Source organism: Tachypleus tridentatus, chromosome 1 (genome assembly GCF_004210375.1).
Source record: "Tachypleus tridentatus isolate NWPU-2018 chromosome 1, ASM421037v1, whole genome shotgun sequence".
Classification (NCBI taxonomy): domain Eukaryota; kingdom Metazoa; phylum Arthropoda; class Merostomata; order Xiphosura; family Limulidae; genus Tachypleus; species Tachypleus tridentatus.
In genome coordinates, this window is record NC_134825.1 from 167,083,203 (window position 1) to 167,100,978 (window position 17,776).

Below are 17,776 nucleotides of genomic sequence, written 5' to 3' on the forward strand. Positions count from 1 at the left end.
ACTTAAACATATGGGCCCAGCCTGGCCAGGTGGATTAAGGCATTTGACTCCTAATCTGAGGGTCATGAGTTCGAATCCCCATCACACCAAACATGCTCACCCTTTCAGCTATGGGGGTGTTATAATGTGACAGTCAATCCCACTATTCCTTGGTAAAAGTAGCTCAAGAGTTGGCAGTGGGTGGTGATGACTAGCTGCCGTCCCTCTAGTCTTACAATTAAGGACTGCTAGCACCAACATCCCTCACATAGCTTTGCACAAAATTCAAAAAACACATATACATAATGAACAAATTAGCTCCAACGTCAAACTCAAATTTTTTACTACAATACCATTTATGTTTTTCATTGTTTTTCTGTTTTATGCATTACATAGATGTTTTTATACACTTGTACCAACTGGCAAAGTTCTAGGTTGTACCTTTCTTTTACCACATTAGGTTTGAGCTCTGTACGTTTGTGATGAAACTAAGTATTAAAGCAAAATGAACACGTCCATAGTACAAACATGATTTATTCTTTATAAAAACAGTTTAAATAGATTAAAAACAAATAAGCAAGATTTTAGAACACAAACAATATAGAGTAAAGGAAACTTTAAAACATTTAATGACCGAAACATTAATTTTGAGATGCTAAATGATTTAGCAGCTTACTTCATGCTAAAATGAACTGTAAAACATCTCACAATAGAATTGAAAAAATGTTTTGATATTAGTGGCTATCTGAGACAAAAGCCACAAGATTGTGAACTAAAACTAAAATAGTTTGAATTTCATGTCATTTCCAAATATCAAAACAAGAGCCAACATTTTATTACAAATGAAAAAAACACACACAACAAAACTTAAAAATTTAAAGAGTACATTTCACAGAAATAAAAGTTCAAATAAACAGTAGCATTGTTTATCTGATGCTTACCCATTACACTGCAACAATAAAGTTGGTTTTATTATAAAAAGTAATTCAAGATATAAGTTAAACACAATATCCAAGTAAATTAACTGAATATCGCTTATGTGAAAAGCTTTCAGTCTAGGCCTAATTAATTCTCTGAGGGTTAAGAATGTCCATTATAAAAATTGTAAGAAAAACAGCCTTATCTACGATTTAAATGTGGTTACTTTGGTAGATCATACCTCATATGTGTAGGCACATTCAAAAGTGTGGCGTGGACACAATCTCTGTACTGTTTTCGTTAAGTGTGGCATGGACACAATCTCTGTACTGTTTTCGTTAAGTGTGGTGTGGACACAATCTCTGTACTGTTTTCGTTAAGTGTGGTGTGGACACAATCTCTGTACTATTTTCGTTTGGAACACCATACTACGACTATTTCAAATTACATCACTAGATATATTTCACTTAAAACCACAAAACTTCTCTCTCTCTCTCTCTCTTATAGATATATATGTATTTGGTGTTTAGCACATACTTATATTTAATTTGGTCATAAGTCTATATAAAAACACCTAATCTGCTATATTCATTTACAGAGGTTTCATTTAACAACTTTACTCAAGATAGGATCAAAAATATGAACAAAATCATAGGATATGCATGTAAGGCATTTCTTTAGAATTAATCATTAAAGAAAACAGATACCCTAATTTTGGTTTTTCATGGATCCCAATCTACATTTCATAAGGTTGATAATGAAATGAAATATTCCTCACCAGTTAAACCGATATTCTAAGAAAAAAACAAAAAACTTTGTACCCAATTATTTTTACAATTATGTGCAATTTAAGATACAGCACCAATTAAAAATGACTGTCCACGAATTAAATATTTTGTTAGAAATACAAATGTTAACCAATGTACATACAAAAATTTTCAACAACATAACAAAAATAATAGATTTACTCATTTAAATGGTATGTTACTCAATTCTACATAATGTTTAATACAGATATAGGTTTATTTCCACTGAATAGGTTTACCATGTTATTTTCATTATTAATCATTTTCAACAAGTGTGTACTGACAAAACAGAATGATAATTGTCCTTCAAAATAACTTCAACATTCTGTAACTGCAATTTATTTCCTGCTGTTAAAAATCAGGATGTAACATGACAATATCTGTATAACCTTTTAACTAGCAACACCTACATATATTTCTGTTGGAAATTAGATGGAAAGAAAGAAATGTAAAAAAATGTAACTCTACTATTTGCAAAATAAACAAAACAGAATACATAAAATCTTGCATAAAAAATTCTAAATTATTTACACATAGATTTAACATAATATTTAAACAATTGACTTTGATTACTCTACATATAACAATATTTAGTCTGAAAATGAAAATATATGCACGCTTTGTTTACTTTGCTTCGAGTAGACTGATGTCCTTTCATTACGAATACATTTAAAATCTTGACAAACACACACACACACACGTAGTTTATGATTTAAACCAAGTGTACGAGGAAGACTGGACTTATTATTGTTTAAAGATTCTTCCATACAAAAGAAGTCATCAGAAGACATGTCTACATCACAAAAGGTTGCATCCTTCTTCAACAGTTTTCAAAAAATATTTGTCAAAAAATTCAGTATTTTCTTATCCTTTCCTTTATTTTAAGACTTGTAGTTCGACGTCAGCCAAGTAAGCCCTTCATATAAACCATCACCAGTTGTTGCACAAGAAGGCTGAACGTACCAATTTCGATCACGAATACGGGTGAACCCAAGTTTCTCTTGTACCTCATGGGGTTTCATGGCTAGTAAAAAAATATATTAATAGATTACAAACAAATTTCTCATTTTTCTTCATTTAAAGTACTGGTTTTCAAATTATAGCAACAAAAATCTTGAGTTACCATATTAAGATCTGAACATACATGATTTCCTGCATTTGTTGATATAAATTTTCTGTTGAGAAATGACTCTGCCTCATTCCTAAATATGCTTTACAGGTTCTGTATTTGAATTAGATAGACAAACAAAACAAGTCCCTCTTTGACTGAAAGAGAAAGACCTATCTTGATGACAAATATAAAAGCAATAAGTTAAACCACGATTTCTATTATATGCTAAGTTATATCATCAATCTTTTAAGGTGAAAAGTTACAAAAGTTCAGAGGATGTGGTGAAAAAATAAACACAAGTTAAATATTATCCCACTGCATTATTTCATCCTTTAGTGTGTGTGTGTGTGTGTGTGTGTGTGTGTGTGTGTATAAGCACTTGCATATTACAAATGTAATTATTCTGTTATAACTATAGTTATTTCTAAAGTTCTTTCTTGTCAGAATGTCATAAGTTAGGTTTTAAACACAAGTTTTACATTATTCATAAGAAAATGAATCTATCAGATAACTGAAAACCAGATGTAATAACAAGATTTATATGTTCTTAACAAAAGATCCTCAAACTTGGTATAACATTCCAGTTGTAGCCATAACGTAGCCTTAACCTTAATTTATGAGGGTGATTTTTAATGAAAATAATAAAATATAATTACTGCAAAGCAACTGAGTCAACTAAAAGTACATTTTCCATAAAGATAACTATACAGTTAAATTTCAGACTTTAACAGAACAAAAGCAATTATCTTCCTTGTGTACTGTACCCTTGGTGCTATTATCATAAGTGCCTTGATAAAAACAGAGTAGTAACAATGTAAGAGTTGAAATTTTTGTGGTTGAAATTTCGAATTTATAAAATTGTGAACAATTTTGTAATTAAAAAAACACACTATATTATGTTCGAAAGGACATTCCTATTATACTCCATCTTATAAACATTTGATGCTAACATTTATAAAACAGGTCTTACCTTCTGGCAAATCTTGTTTATTGGCAAAAACAAGGATAATAGCATCCCTCATTTCTCTATCGTTGATTATTTTATTCAGCTCCTGACGTGCCTCGTCTATCCGGTCCCGATCGGCACAGTCCACAACAAAAATAAGGCCCTGAGTTCCAGTATAGTAATGCCTCCACAATGGGCGGATTTTGTCCTGACCACCAACATCCTATCAATGTAAAAACAAGTAAATTTCTTTCCTTCCTGGTGATTTACAACTGTGTACACTGTGTAACATTCTCTTTTAGATGTATCATTAAAATTTCAACAATCAAGTTTATTTTGTTGTATACTGTTCTCTAATATCCTCCCTATCACATGTTTTCGTTTGTTTACTACAAAGCATCGCATAGAACAATGAGCAGTTTTAGCAAGACCACTGTCACAAAATATAATCCATCTTCAGTTCACATATACAAATCATTTAACAACCCAACATATGACCCCAAATGTAAATGCTTGACCATCTGACCTATGATCATCAATGAACATGTAACAGAGATCACTATTTTTATAGTTCAAAACATCTAAATACAGCATGCGGTCACACAAACAGAAAATGGAGCTTAAAACCGGTTGCACAGCATGCTGATAAGGTACTCTGGTATCTTCAACCACTTCTCTAAAAGACCAGTTTTCAGGATATATTTAGAATCTGGAATAGCTTCACAGGATGTGAAGCATCTCCCAAAATTGTTCTGCATGTTCTTAATTAAACTTTCAACCAGTAAATGAGCACACCACTGTGCAAGAAGACTGAAGTCACACATTCACCACAGTTGACTGTTCAACACATCTAGCATTAGCACTATTGTGTGATTTTTTTTTTTTTTTAGTTCCGAGGACCCAACCATTTGGAAAAAATGTGGTTACCTTACACTTTTGCACAACACATAAAAACAGGATTTTTAATTTTCTCAATTAATTATTAACCAACTAATATTTCAATTTATACACTTTAGAGTTCTTTAGATCCAAAGTTGTTAAATACTTTATAAGCACGTCTCCAATACTTAAGCCTGACTCACCACGATACTTTCAGTTCCTCCTCTCTCACGCTGTGTGAAAAGTTGCAGCAAACTGTTTTTTTCTGTCATATTTGAGCTTGTGAAGCTGTTAACATCTCTTACCATATATTTTTCTTTTGAAAAGCACCTTCACTTACTTCAGTTGTGACATTTTCCCCACTTCAATAGCTTCCTCACACAGTGAAGATATATACCACATCCAAATCAAACTGCCAAGTGATGAAATCTATGAAATGGGACAGTGTGTTTCTGCCCACATTACAATACTACAGGAAACAGTAGATTAAAATGAAGTGTAATGCAGAAAAAGGATCTCAATGATACTGATAAATATAGAGAGGTGGACAGAACTGAAAAAGAATGACATAATAGTGATAGTCTGTCTCTAGGATACATCATAAGGTGACTTTCTCCATGTTTGATATTCACATTTGTGCCTTTATACATAAATTTGTACATAAATTGAGTCTAATCAGACTGTGGATTCCCTCCCAATGAATGTAAAACTGTTATATTGCAAGCTGCCAACTTATCCATAAAAAAAGAACACTAGCACACTGGATGCGAGCATGTCTTTGCATCTAAAAGCAAACATGAAGTTGTCTTCATTGAACTATATATTATCTATTACTTCATTTTAGACAACTGGAAAATGTTCAATGTTGTAAAGCCAGTTTCTAACCTTCCTGCACAGTGGCTCAGCCTTTAGCTAGAGCTGAAAACATGATTCAATCTTTAAAAGGAGACTTGCAATTGTGGCAAACAGAGATCACCCACTTGTCCAAACAGACACCACTGGTTTGGAACCAAATCCATATTTTATTATGGCCACCTAGAGACATTTGCAGCCATTTAACATCTGTTTCCACTCACACATCAGGCTCTCCACAAGTAAAACAAGTATATTCTTTGATATCTAGAGATAATTTGTGACATAACATGGAGCACTAATTTTTGTCATTCACTTCATGTTGGTAATTAAAATAGAAGCACATGAGACTATTTAGTACACAAAGCTGAATAATCATTATTTAAATACTATTAATTTTTTTTTTTTATCAGGTAAATGATTGTTTGATGCCAGATCTGCATAACAATACATATTGTTTTACAGCAACAGATGTACCTTATCATAACCACAATGCTAAAAATTCAAATTATTACATGTATTGTACAATGCATTAGAGTTGGCTGCATACATAGGTTTTAATATTGCAGTAATAAATAAGAAGGCCCAGCATGGCCAGGTTGTTAAGACGCTTGGCTCGTAATTTGAGGATTGTGGGTTCAAATACCCGTTGCACCAAACATGCTCGCTCTTTCAGCTGTGGGGGCATTATAATGTGATGGTCAATCCCACTAGTCATTGATAAAAGAGCAGCTCAAGAGTTGGCAGTGGGTGGTAATAACTAGCTGCCTTCCCTCTAGTCTTACACTGCTAAATTAGGGATGGCTAGTCAAGATAGCCTTCGTGTAGCTGTATGCAAAACTCAAAAAGCAAACAAACAATATACAAGATTAATAATAACCTCACATATGGTACTATTGAAATGGAACTTCAGGTATAGCAGGTTTATGAAGTTAATGACCTATAATTGCCTACTGAAAAAAAAATAGAACAATTGAGCTGACATACTGAGGCTTTCTTCACATCTCAACCTCCTTTACTCTCAACAGGCAGTTGCAATCCATTAAAACTCTTAAACCTATTCAGATATACTAGTACACCTTTAACTATATATTCACATATTTAAACTAGCTAATGTTTACATATGTTCATTAAAAGAAATAAAAATATAAACAACTTACCCACACATTAAATTTGACATTTTTGTATTTAACGGTTTCCACATTAAATCCTACTGTTGGTATAGTTGTCACCGATTGTCCTAATTTTAACTTGTATAAAATTGCTGTGCGTTGATTAAGAAAAACTAACCAACATTTCAATAAGGCTTAAAAATATTTCCTCACATAACTTGACTAAATGTTACATCTTAAAAAAAAAAAAAATGACTGTTATTAACATGACTATTTATTTTGTTGAATGTTAGGATTTTCAGTTACATTTAAGAATAAACTAGTCTGCACAACTTACAAATTATGGGTCAGAGTTAATGACTAATAACAATAATAACAGTTCTAACCTCAGTACCCTCTATTTCACAAACAAAAACTACAGAAATAGCAAAACAATTACTCATTTTAAAAACATGTAGCTAATAAATCAGGAGTTTTATGAAAATACACAAGCAAGCATTATCTTTACAAAAGGTTGATAGAACATGTTCTATTGGATCAAAAATGACAATGTTTTTAATATTTGAAAAAAGTACAATGAAATGGAGGCTTACAAACAAGTAATTACTTGGCATCTTGAACACAGATTAAAGATGATAGAAAACTTGCATATTAAACTATACGTGTGTTTGTTAAAGATGATAGAAAACTTGCATATTAAACTATACGTGTGTTTGTTAAAGATGATAGAAAACTTGCATATTAAACTATACACGTGTTTGTTAAAGATGATAGAAAACTTGCATATTAAACTATACGTGTGTTTGTTAAAGATGATAGAAAACTTGCATATTAAACTACACGTGTGTTTGTTAAAGATGATAGAAAACTTGCATATTAAACTATACGTGTGTTTGTTAAAGATGATAGAAAACTTGCATATTAAACTATACGTGTGTTTGTTAAAGATGATAGAAAACTTGCATATTAAACTATACGTGTGTTTGTTAAAGATGATAGAAAACTTGCATATTAAACTACACGTGTGTTTGTTAAAGATGATAGAAAACTTGCATATTAAACTATACGTGTGTTTGTTAAAGATGATAGAAAACTTGCATATTAAACTATACGTGTGTTTGTTAAAGATGATAGAAAACTTGCATATTAAACTATACGTGTGTTTGTTAAAGATGATAGAAAACTTGCATATTAAACTATCGTGTGTTTGTTAAAGATGATAGAAAACTTGCATATTAAACTACACGCAGTGTTTGTTAAAGATGATAGAAAACTTGCATATTAAACTATAATGTGTGTTTGTTAAAGATGATAGAAAACTTGCATATTAAACTATACGTGTGTTTGTTAAAGATGATAGAAAACTTGCATATTAAACTATACACGTGTTTGTTAAAGATGATAGAAAACTTGCATATTAAACTACACGTGTGTTTGTTAAAGATGATAAAAACTTGCATATTAAACTATCGTGTGTTTGTTAAAGATGATAAAAACTTGCATATTAAACTATACGTGTGTTTGTTAAAGATGATAGAAAACTTGCATATTAAACTATACACGTGTTTGTTAAAGATGATAGAAAACTTGCATATTAAACTACACGTGTGTTTGTTAAAGATGATAAAAAACTTGCATATTAAACTATACGTGTGTTTGTTAAAGATGATAGAAAACTTGCATATTAAACTATACGTGTGTTTGTTAAAGATGATAGAAAACTTGCATATTAAACTACACGTGTGTTTGTTAAAGATGATAGAAAACTTGCATATTAAACTATCGTGTGTTTGTTAAAGATGATAGAAAACTTGCATATTAAACTACACGTGTGTTTGTTAAAGATGATAGAAAACTTGCATATTAAACTATAATGTGTGTTTGTTAAAGATGATAGAAAACTTGCATATTAAACTACACGTGTGTTTGTTAAAGATGATAGAAAACTTGCATATTAAACTATACGTGTGTTTGTTAAAGATGATAGAAAACTTGCATATTAAACTACACGTGTGTTTGTTAAAGATGATAGAAAACTTGCATATTAAACTATACACGTGTGTTTGTTAAAGATGATAGAAAACTTGCATATTAAACTACACGTGTGTTTGTTAAAGATGATAGAAAACTTGCATATTAAACTACACGTGTGTTTGTTAAAGATGATAGAAAACTTGCATATTAAACTACACGTGTGTTTGTTAAAGATGATAGAAAACTTGCATATTAAACTACACGTGTGTTTGTTAAAGATGATAGAAAACTTGCATATTAAACTACACGTGTGTTTGTTAAAGATGATAGAAAACTTGCATATTAAACTATCGTGTGTTTGTTAAAGATGATAGAAAACTTGCATATTAAACTACGTGTGTTTGTTAAAGATGATAGAAAACTTGCATATTAAACTACACGTGTGTTTGTTAAAGATGATAGAAAACTTGCATATTAAACTATACATGTGTTTGTTAAAGATGATAGAAAACTTGCATATTAAACTATACGTGTGTTTGTTAAAGATGATAGAAAACTTGCATATTAAACTATACGCGTGTGTTTGTTAAAGATGAACAAAAGGATACTTGTTTTCCCAGCAGCGTCCAATCCAAGCATAAGGATTCGCATTTCTTTGTTGCCAAAAATCTTCGACAACAGTTTGCCCATCTTGTATCACAGGCAATAGTCAGCAAATAACCTAAAATATTTTAAAAATTATAACTAGATATCAAAGTAAGCTTTACAGCATTTCAGATTTTTTTTTTTTTTTAGGAGGAAAAAAATGAAAACATACATGGACTGAAAGGGGATTTAATATATAAATTTTATTTAATGAAAGTAAATCAACCAATGTGAAATCACAAATGTGTCGAATAGCTAGATACGTTATGGGAAATTAAATATGTTCAATGGTCAAGTTGAATGGAAAGCAAAGTGGACTTGTAATGTTGTAAACAACATTTCTTCTACTGTTCAATAATTAGCTGTTCAGGTTACTAGATAATGAAGTGGCCTCACAGAGAGTACCAGTACACACAGTAACCTGAACTAACATTAAAGGTAACAGGTAAATAATTTTTTACTTTTCAAATAAATGTTGGAAAATAATTGTATCAGAAAAGCATTAGAAATGTGTAGTTATAGAAAATTCCTTGGTATGATACATGGATTGAATAGTCTGTGGGATAAATACATGTTAACACAAAGCAGCTTTGAAAATGAATCAAACTATTACCTTCAAAATAAAAATGTGTTTAATTTTCAGTAAGTCTGTCAATCATGCATCTTTTCCAAAACAATCCAACTAAAACCTCAGGCAACTGATACTTACATATACTAAACATCAATAATAAATAAAATGGATGTAGATTAATAACAGCTGTAGTATGTTGTTTTGTAAGTAGCCACTCAAAACAATTCATTAACATATCATCCTGTAATAAAAATTAACAATTTTCCAACTTACTTTATTTATTCACTTAGGCTTATCTATAATTTTATGTCTAACAATAATTTCAGCATTAACATCACCATCAGCATTTCTTATAATTCCATTCACCATCTTGTTTGCTACTTGTCATATGGACTGAAGCACACAGAGTCATAGGTCCTTCTTATTGAACCATACTGCTGTCAGGTTAAAAATATTAAATTTCATTCAGATCATAAGTTAACATTTTTTTTACAAAAACTTAATAATTAAAGCTAAAAATTGGTTTCACAAGCTGAAATATTCAATTACAATGACTTATACATACATTTCATAACCATAACATGATTTAATTGAAATAATAAGTTTTCTTTCACTATGAACATGAGTGTAAAACACTCCATAAAATCATTCTTACTGTGCTTTGGTTTTCTCACCAATTTTAAACATACTTTTCCAAAGCTGATAACTTGGCTATTAATATTTGCTCTCTTCTTCAAACTGCATGCCAGTGTTGGAATAACACTAACTTGCATTGAATAGGATTAAACTATAGAAATGTTCAATTATATTTATTATAATTTCTACACCAAGACTAGGAAAATTATAGTATAAAAACTGAATGTCTTGTAGGTGAAGTTGCATCACAACATAGTGAACTCTATATTGTAAAGTCAAGTAATAAGTGAGAAAATATGATAATGTGGCATGATAACCAATGTAAACAATGTGCAAATCCAAAAATAACAAGTTAAACACTAAAGATAAAGTCATTAAATTATTGTAGCACCTGAATTTCTCTATAATACAATTAAAACCAAGGTATAATGGTTCAATACAGATGGTAAATGTAAGTGGTAGCCTAAAAATTAAAGCCATTGAACTATTTTAACACTTTTTTCAGTTACCTGTAAGACAAATTAACGTTAAATGAAATGATCTAAGGGTTTGAATTTTAGACTGCTTAAATAAGTAATAGGAGTTATAAATATACCAGAACTACTGGGCGTGATTTTAACCAAGGAAGAACTAGGTAAAAGTCATGTATATAATTGATTTACCTTTTCTTTCTCTCAAAGACGTAACTTAATTTATTTTAACTTATTAAAATAGCACTACATTGTACAGGTTATCTACCACAGTACTATAATTCATAAATAAACTCACTGAATATGCTATACTGTTACTTACACTAACAGTGCCACATTGTCAGCTTAACTAAATAAAATTCAAATAGGCCTAACACGATAACAACGAAGCCATGTAAAGTTAAGCAGTATTAGTATAAGTACTAAAGGCGTGATATCACTTATCTTCAGTTGTTAACTTGAAATGTATTATTTATACTCACAATCACACAAGTTTTGACTTTGATCCACTTATCAATTCGGTACAAATTATAACAGCTTTCTCTTTCCTTATCAAGGAACTTGCGATTATCAAAAATATATAAAATTAGTAAATGGCAGTTATATCCTTCGAACGAAAATTAAATTGCACCGCTTTTCTCATTTTATGTTTAACTTAAATTAGTTTCGTTGTTAGCCCATCTTGAAACACAATCACCTCGCATTACTACAGTGGAACCCTCCACGCAACACATTTGGTTAAACGGAACGGTGAGCACCATGATTAAAATTTATCCCGGAAATAAACTTTCCGTTAGGAAACATTAGTAATGTTGTTGTGTCACCACTGATTTACGTATGGCGTATGTTTGTGTGTATCACCAATTATTTTATTTTTTACCGTGAAACATGCACTTGAAATTAAATTCCTTGTATATAAACATTACTTTCGTATATGTAACGGTAAATTTTAAAGCTGAGTAGGATACTGTGAAGTGCCTGGATAAATATTCACGCGAAAACAAATAATCAAAATGAGTAGTTGAAAATTAATTTATTAATATTATATCACGCAAGATTTAACCTCTAAAGGAGACGTTAGATATGAATGTATTATGCTCTGAGAAGAAATATTGGGTGATACGATATCATTAAATCAGTTTTCAGTTACTTGATTGAAACTGTTTTATGTGTTATTTACAAAGTTCGAATATTCTTCATACCACTTAATAAGTGAAAATACTTGCCTCAATGATTCCAGTTGCTGCTTGTTATCTAGCTCTTTATTATTTTTATTATTTCAGTTCTGCGTGTAACTCATGATAAAACAACTTCTTAGTATAGTTTTATAGATAACCAATATGAATTTGTTAAAATATAAAATGCATTTATAATATTTTTGTCACAGTTTTTCTTTCTCTACATCTGTACCCCTACTGAAAGCTCACTTAATACGATTTAATCAACTCTTTTGTGTTATTTTACAGATTCATAAACCCGCATGAAGTTATTTATATTCCATTTTTTTTTCTCGAATGATCAAAGTACTTTGTATGTTTGGAAATTGTTTTATATTTTATTTTACTCAAGGATTTTTGGTTTTTAATCGTTGTTGTAACTCTGTAGTTCTATTTTACCTCGTGATGTAATTGTTGGTTCATATTGTTAACCCTTCTCCCGATGGTTCAGCATGAAACCTAAAAATTATAACGTTAAAAGTTACTAAAATCTGTTCGCTTAACAACAACAAACAACAAAACAAAACCCGTTAGTTCAGCACGAAGCTTAAAAATTATACCGTTAAAAGTTACTAAAATCTGTTTGCTAAACAGCAAACAAACAAAACAAAACCGGATGGTTCACCATGAAACTTAAAAATTATAACGTTAATAATTACAAATATATGTTTGCTTAACAACAACAAACAAACAAAGCAAAAGCAAATTGAAAACAATATTTGAAACCTGTAGATAGAGTAGGTATTTCAAATAACCGCGCTAATAAAACGATTTTTTCCAAATCATTGAATAGCGTCAAGGCTCCCTGTTTCACGATCAACTATAAATTTCTCAAACGCATTGCGACATTAAAAACAAATTATTTACCATAATTGGAAAAATAACATAATGTTGTTTATGTATTAATATCAAATTAATAAAAATCATGCGAAACACAGCTCATTCTATGTTTTATTGCCGCCACCTCCGAGATGGCTTTGCATGATGCTTAAAGATCGAGTTTTCGATACCCCATTAAATAGTCTTGTGCGTAGCAAGAAGCAAAATAAATGTTTACATTAAACATACGTAAAAAATATTAATTTAAAATATATTAACTTCGGTATCACGTTCAACTGTTGATTTTTATATCAAATCACAGATCATTTGGTACAACCAAACTGGACCATACACATTAATTTCCTAGAAAACATTTATTTATAAGTTTATCCACACCCTCCTTAAAGGAATAATTAATAATTATCATTCTTCAAGTTTCCAGTTTCCTCGTGTCTGCTTGGCATTTATTATCTACTTTCTGGGTGTTTGTAGGGGAACCTTGAGAGACCACACTCTACTTTTCTAGTTAACCTATAATTAGAAATATGTTAAGAAATTGTTTTAGTTGTAAATATTTTTAATTGAGCTGAACTTTATAACTGAATACTTCAAAACAGTAATAGACGAAGTACAGTATCAAGTAAGACACTGATCTAATACATGTTGTAGTTACACTGTAAATCAAATAAAATATCTCTTATACAAGTTTAATCTAGTATTAATAAGAACCCCGCCACAGAACATGTTCGCTCCTTTTAGTTTTAGGAGCGTTATAATGTAAGCATCAATCCAACTTTTCGTTGATGAAAGAGTAGCCTGAAAGAGGTCGGTGGGTGTGCTGACTAGCTGCCTTACCTCTAGTCTATTGCTTTTAAATCAAGGACGGCTGGCGGAGATAATTCTCGAATAGCTTTGCACGAAATTCCCTAAGCAAACAAACAAATCAACTGTGATGTCGAGAAAACCCACTTGTAGAGAAATATATATGCAAAAACGGCTCGTTTGGGTAAAGAAAATATTTTACATAGAAGAGCGAACAACGTTTCGATTTAACTAACCTAGTTAATGTTATCTTTAATTATAATGCTTTAAGTTAAACTTGTGAGGGTTTAGTTAGATGTTTCTTTGCTAGAGGGAGCTACTAATCGTAATGGTTATGATACAATAAATACCAAGAATACTTGTGAATGTTAAGGATCGAGAAACTATGGAATATTTAGAAACAATAGCAGCTTATAAATGCAAGTAATGAGGGATAACAAATCAATGAGTATTTCTGTTCAGTATTAAACGATAATAGATATTACATCTATTCTGTTATTCAATAATTGGGTAAGTTACGTGTCTGTTTATCGAAGGCCTGGCATGGCCTAGCGCGTTAAGGCGTGTGCTTTGTAATCTGAGGGTCGCGGGTTCGCGCCCGAGTCGCGCCAAACATCTTCGCCCTCCCAGCCGTGGGGGCGTTATAATATGACGGTCAATCCCAATTTTCGTTGGTAAAAGAGTTGGCGGTGGGTGGTGATGACTAGCTGCCTTTCCTCCAGTCTTACACTGCTAAATTAGGGACGGCTAGCACAGATAGCCCTCGAGTAGCTTTGTGCGAAATTCCAAAACAAACAAACAAATTGTTTATCGATCAAATCTAGATAAGTTGAAACATGGTTTACAAACTTTGGTCAAAGAGAGGGGTGAAATCGATAATCTGCAGATTGAGCAGTTTCACGGATGACTTGCATTACTTTTTCCCCTATTAAATTCATAAGTAGCTCCCTCACAGAGGAATGCTTTTATCTTTGTGCCTCTTTCCACCGGTGGTTAATGATGGTGTTCTGTTGGATTGGTAGATTATTTTGTTACATATTCCCTTCATTTGATATTGTTATCAGTGGTTTAATAAACTGGTCAATGGTGACGCAAAATTCTTTACTCTTCTAACATTTTTATAAAAGTAGATGAAAACTAATACCTATTTTTTCCCTAATGGGTATACTCTGGTTAGTAGAATACTGTGTCATATGTTTCCTTTTCGTTCTTATGTTATCATTTGTTTGCCGGATTAGTCAATGATGATTAAAATGTTTTTGTTTCTTTTTATTATTCTAGCATTTCCTTAAATGCAAAAAGGATTTTTGATATGAAAGAACAGCTCCTAAGGAACGTCATATTGATTTCCTAACATGGGTATTAACCCTATCTCCTTGTTAGGTTCACATAGTATGCGAGATACGTTAGCATTAGCCCAAACACCAGGTACATTAATAATAACTGCTTCAATTTGTTTCAGCCAGGTGTCAGGGTTTTGAAAAGTGGTTCTAATGGTGTTCATTTGAGTTAGGTTCTTGAGCACTGGCTTTCCGAAATGTATAACAGAATTATTACTTTATTTGTCTTGGCACTGGCGTGTATTTCCAGATACCAATAAGACAATCTTCTCACTCTTGAATGATACTTTATGGAAGGTTTTCAAGTTTTTACTTTGTTGGAAACCCCATAACTAGACCACGATGGATTCAAATTTTCGGCTAGTTTTCTAATAAAACTAGATGAAACTTGGAACTGTTGTTATCAGGAGTGTAGAAAGATAGCCCAAGCCCTGGGGTCAGCAATATCAATATTGGGTCCCTCTTACATTGCACTTGTTAATTTTTCCTGATTTTTTTCTTAGATTTTTTTTAGAAACTTAGATGACAAATTTCCTCATTCATCTTTTAAAATGCAGTAGCTATTTTAGCTCATTAAGTAATATGTATTTCTAATAAGCTTTGGGATGTTCTAGTAGCTGCCCTAGGGGCAACTGACCCCTTCTCCCATCGTTAACTCCCGTTGTTACTCCCTCAGGTGAATGATTGTTTTAAAAATATTCTTGTTGTTGGGGTAGCCTTACCCCAACCTCTATATTTATGCATACATTTATCCTCCTAAGTGTTAGTATTCCAGGGGTTCCAAAGTATCATATATTCTGCACCTGCTAGATACCATAAATTATTTTGTGTATTTTTCACAGTGACTACTGTGACTGTTTAGGCAAAATCACAAGATTGTAGCTTTCTGAAAAGTTTGATAAGCCCTTATTATAATGTATCACGCTTATTACAAATGGATCATGTTTTGTCAGCTTTCGCTGGCATTATTACGATAAAATTGACGTCTCATAAACGAACGATTTACATAGCAAAGATATAAAGTGTATTTTGGCTCAATGGTTACCATGCCAGACTGTGTGATTTTGATAGAGCTTAGAATTGTAATATGATTCTTTGTTAAATTAGCTCTCTCTGTTATGTGGCCTGATCTTCATTTTGCAAGGCTATCTCCAGCCTTGTTATAAAAAAAGCTTCCAAGCTCACTTGAACTAAAGAGAACTGTTGTTTTTTTATCTCTCTGCATTAGAGATGTAATTTCATGTGCATGCTACACTTTACATATTATGGTCCCCTGCTACAGAAGTAAGTTTACGGATTTACAACGCTAAAATCAGGGGTTCGATTTCCCTCGGCGTACTCAGCAGATAGCTTGATGTGGCTTTGCTATAAGGAAAACACAATACGCACTGTGTTCAATAAAAGTATTTTTGTTGCCTTCTGCACCTTTTATGTCTAGTCTTTTTTTTTTCTCAAGGTTAAGTCTGACTTATTTGTACTCTGCTCAGACATATTTAGGGATCTACTGTTTTGGAAAATTAATTTATACTTGTTGGATTTGACTTATCTGAAAATATCGTGTGCACATACCGTTTTCTTCTTGTAATTCACTGATAAAGACTCGTAATTTTATTTTTAAAAAAAACTGTAGCTGTCGTTAGCACATGATTACAGGATCAGTGTTAGTTTGTTTACATAATGCTGGAAAGAGAAGGCACATTTCAAGTCAATGTTTCAGAAAGAAGCACTGAAAAAAAAAGTCTGTCAGTTCTTTTCAGGGTTGTGCAATACCTGTCAGTCAAGACACGATGATTTGGAACAATTCTTTAATCATGAAAAATACTTACTTAAAATGGGTATCAAATCTTACCTCCTTATATTTGTCTTAAGATTCTATTTACTGATATCCGCAATGTTTCCTCGTTTGATATATGTGTGACAATTCTTTATGAAGTGACCGTTGTCAAGAAGAAAGAAACCTAGTACTGCTGGAACTTTAAAAAAAACTATGAAAACAAGAATGATTTTGTATCATATGCCAAGTCATGGTTTGAAATTGTCACGAGGCTGGATCTTCTTTTAGATCAATATCAAACCAACAGCGTGAATGTGGTGAGTGAAATTGGTTAATAAAGTTTAGGATTAGGACAGTACTACTTGGCATTTCTTTTTCTTAAATTTTGACATTAGACACTGATACATCTGAAATAATGACAAGTGTCACAAGACAGTTTTGTTTTTTTTGTAATTGAACATAAAATTGCACAATGGGGTATCTCTGCTCTGCTCACCACCAATGCTTATAGCATTGTAATTCCGTATACATACCGCTGTGCCACTAGAGGGCAACACAAGATAAGAGTGCTGCACGTCACTTTTGAAGACAGGAAAGCCAAAAATGTTATATATATGTATGTATGTATGTGTGTGTGTGTATATATATATATAAGTTAACAGTTTGGTTTAAAAAACAGGTCCCCAGTGGCAGAATGGTATGTATGTGTACTGACAACATTAGAAATCGAGTTTTGATACCTGTTGGGCAGAGCACAGATAGCCCATTGTGTAGTTTTATGTTTAATTACAAACAAAACTTGTCTCGTGACGCATAATACTTCTTTTTCTTAAATTTTGACATTAAACACTCTGATACATCTGAAATAATGACAAGTTGTACTGTCCTGTTCCCAAACACTCTGA

The 17,776-nt window shown here is 31.8% G+C and overlaps 1 protein-coding gene across 3 annotated transcripts; it reads right to left on the minus strand.

Moving 5' to 3' along the window:
• Nucleotides 1-497: 497 nt before the first annotated feature.
• On the minus strand, nucleotides 498-11,733 carry LOC143229933 (ADP-ribosylation factor 6-like). 3 transcript variants are annotated; one of them, XM_076462809.1, is made up of 5 exons: nucleotides 11,382-11,733; nucleotides 9,186-9,298; nucleotides 6,652-6,755; nucleotides 3,785-3,983; nucleotides 498-2,727 (listed from the first exon to the last, which is right to left on the minus strand). In XM_076462809.1, exons 2-5 carry the CDS (start codon nucleotides 9,265-9,267, stop codon nucleotides 2,585-2,587), a joined length of 528 nt encoding a protein of 175 aa, XP_076318924.1. In that variant the 5' UTR covers nucleotides 9,268-9,298; nucleotides 11,382-11,733; the 3' UTR covers nucleotides 498-2,584. The 3 variants fall into 3 exon arrangements, with proteins under 3 accessions (XP_076318924.1, XP_076318942.1, XP_076318932.1); XM_076462827.1 differs by having other exon boundaries at nucleotides 11,222-11,382; XM_076462817.1 differs by lacking the exon at nucleotides 11,382-11,733 and adding an exon at nucleotides 11,198-11,332.
• Nucleotides 11,734-17,776: the final 6,043 nt, after the last annotated feature.

Bases quoted from the DNA above. Each gene is read 5' to 3' on its own strand.
- LOC143229933 (XM_076462809.1), bottom strand. From the start codon at position 9,267: ATGGGCAAACTGTTGTCGAAGATTTTTGGCAACAAAGAAATGCGAATC. The intron at 3,984-6,651 runs GTAAGTTGTTTA...TTACATTGATAG, and splicing joins ATGTCAAATTTAATGTGTGG to GATGTTGGTGGTCAGGACAA. The intron at 2,728-3,784 runs GTAAGACCTGTT...TTTTTTTACTAG, and splicing joins TAAACAAGATTTGCCAGAAG to CCATGAAACCCCATGAGGTA.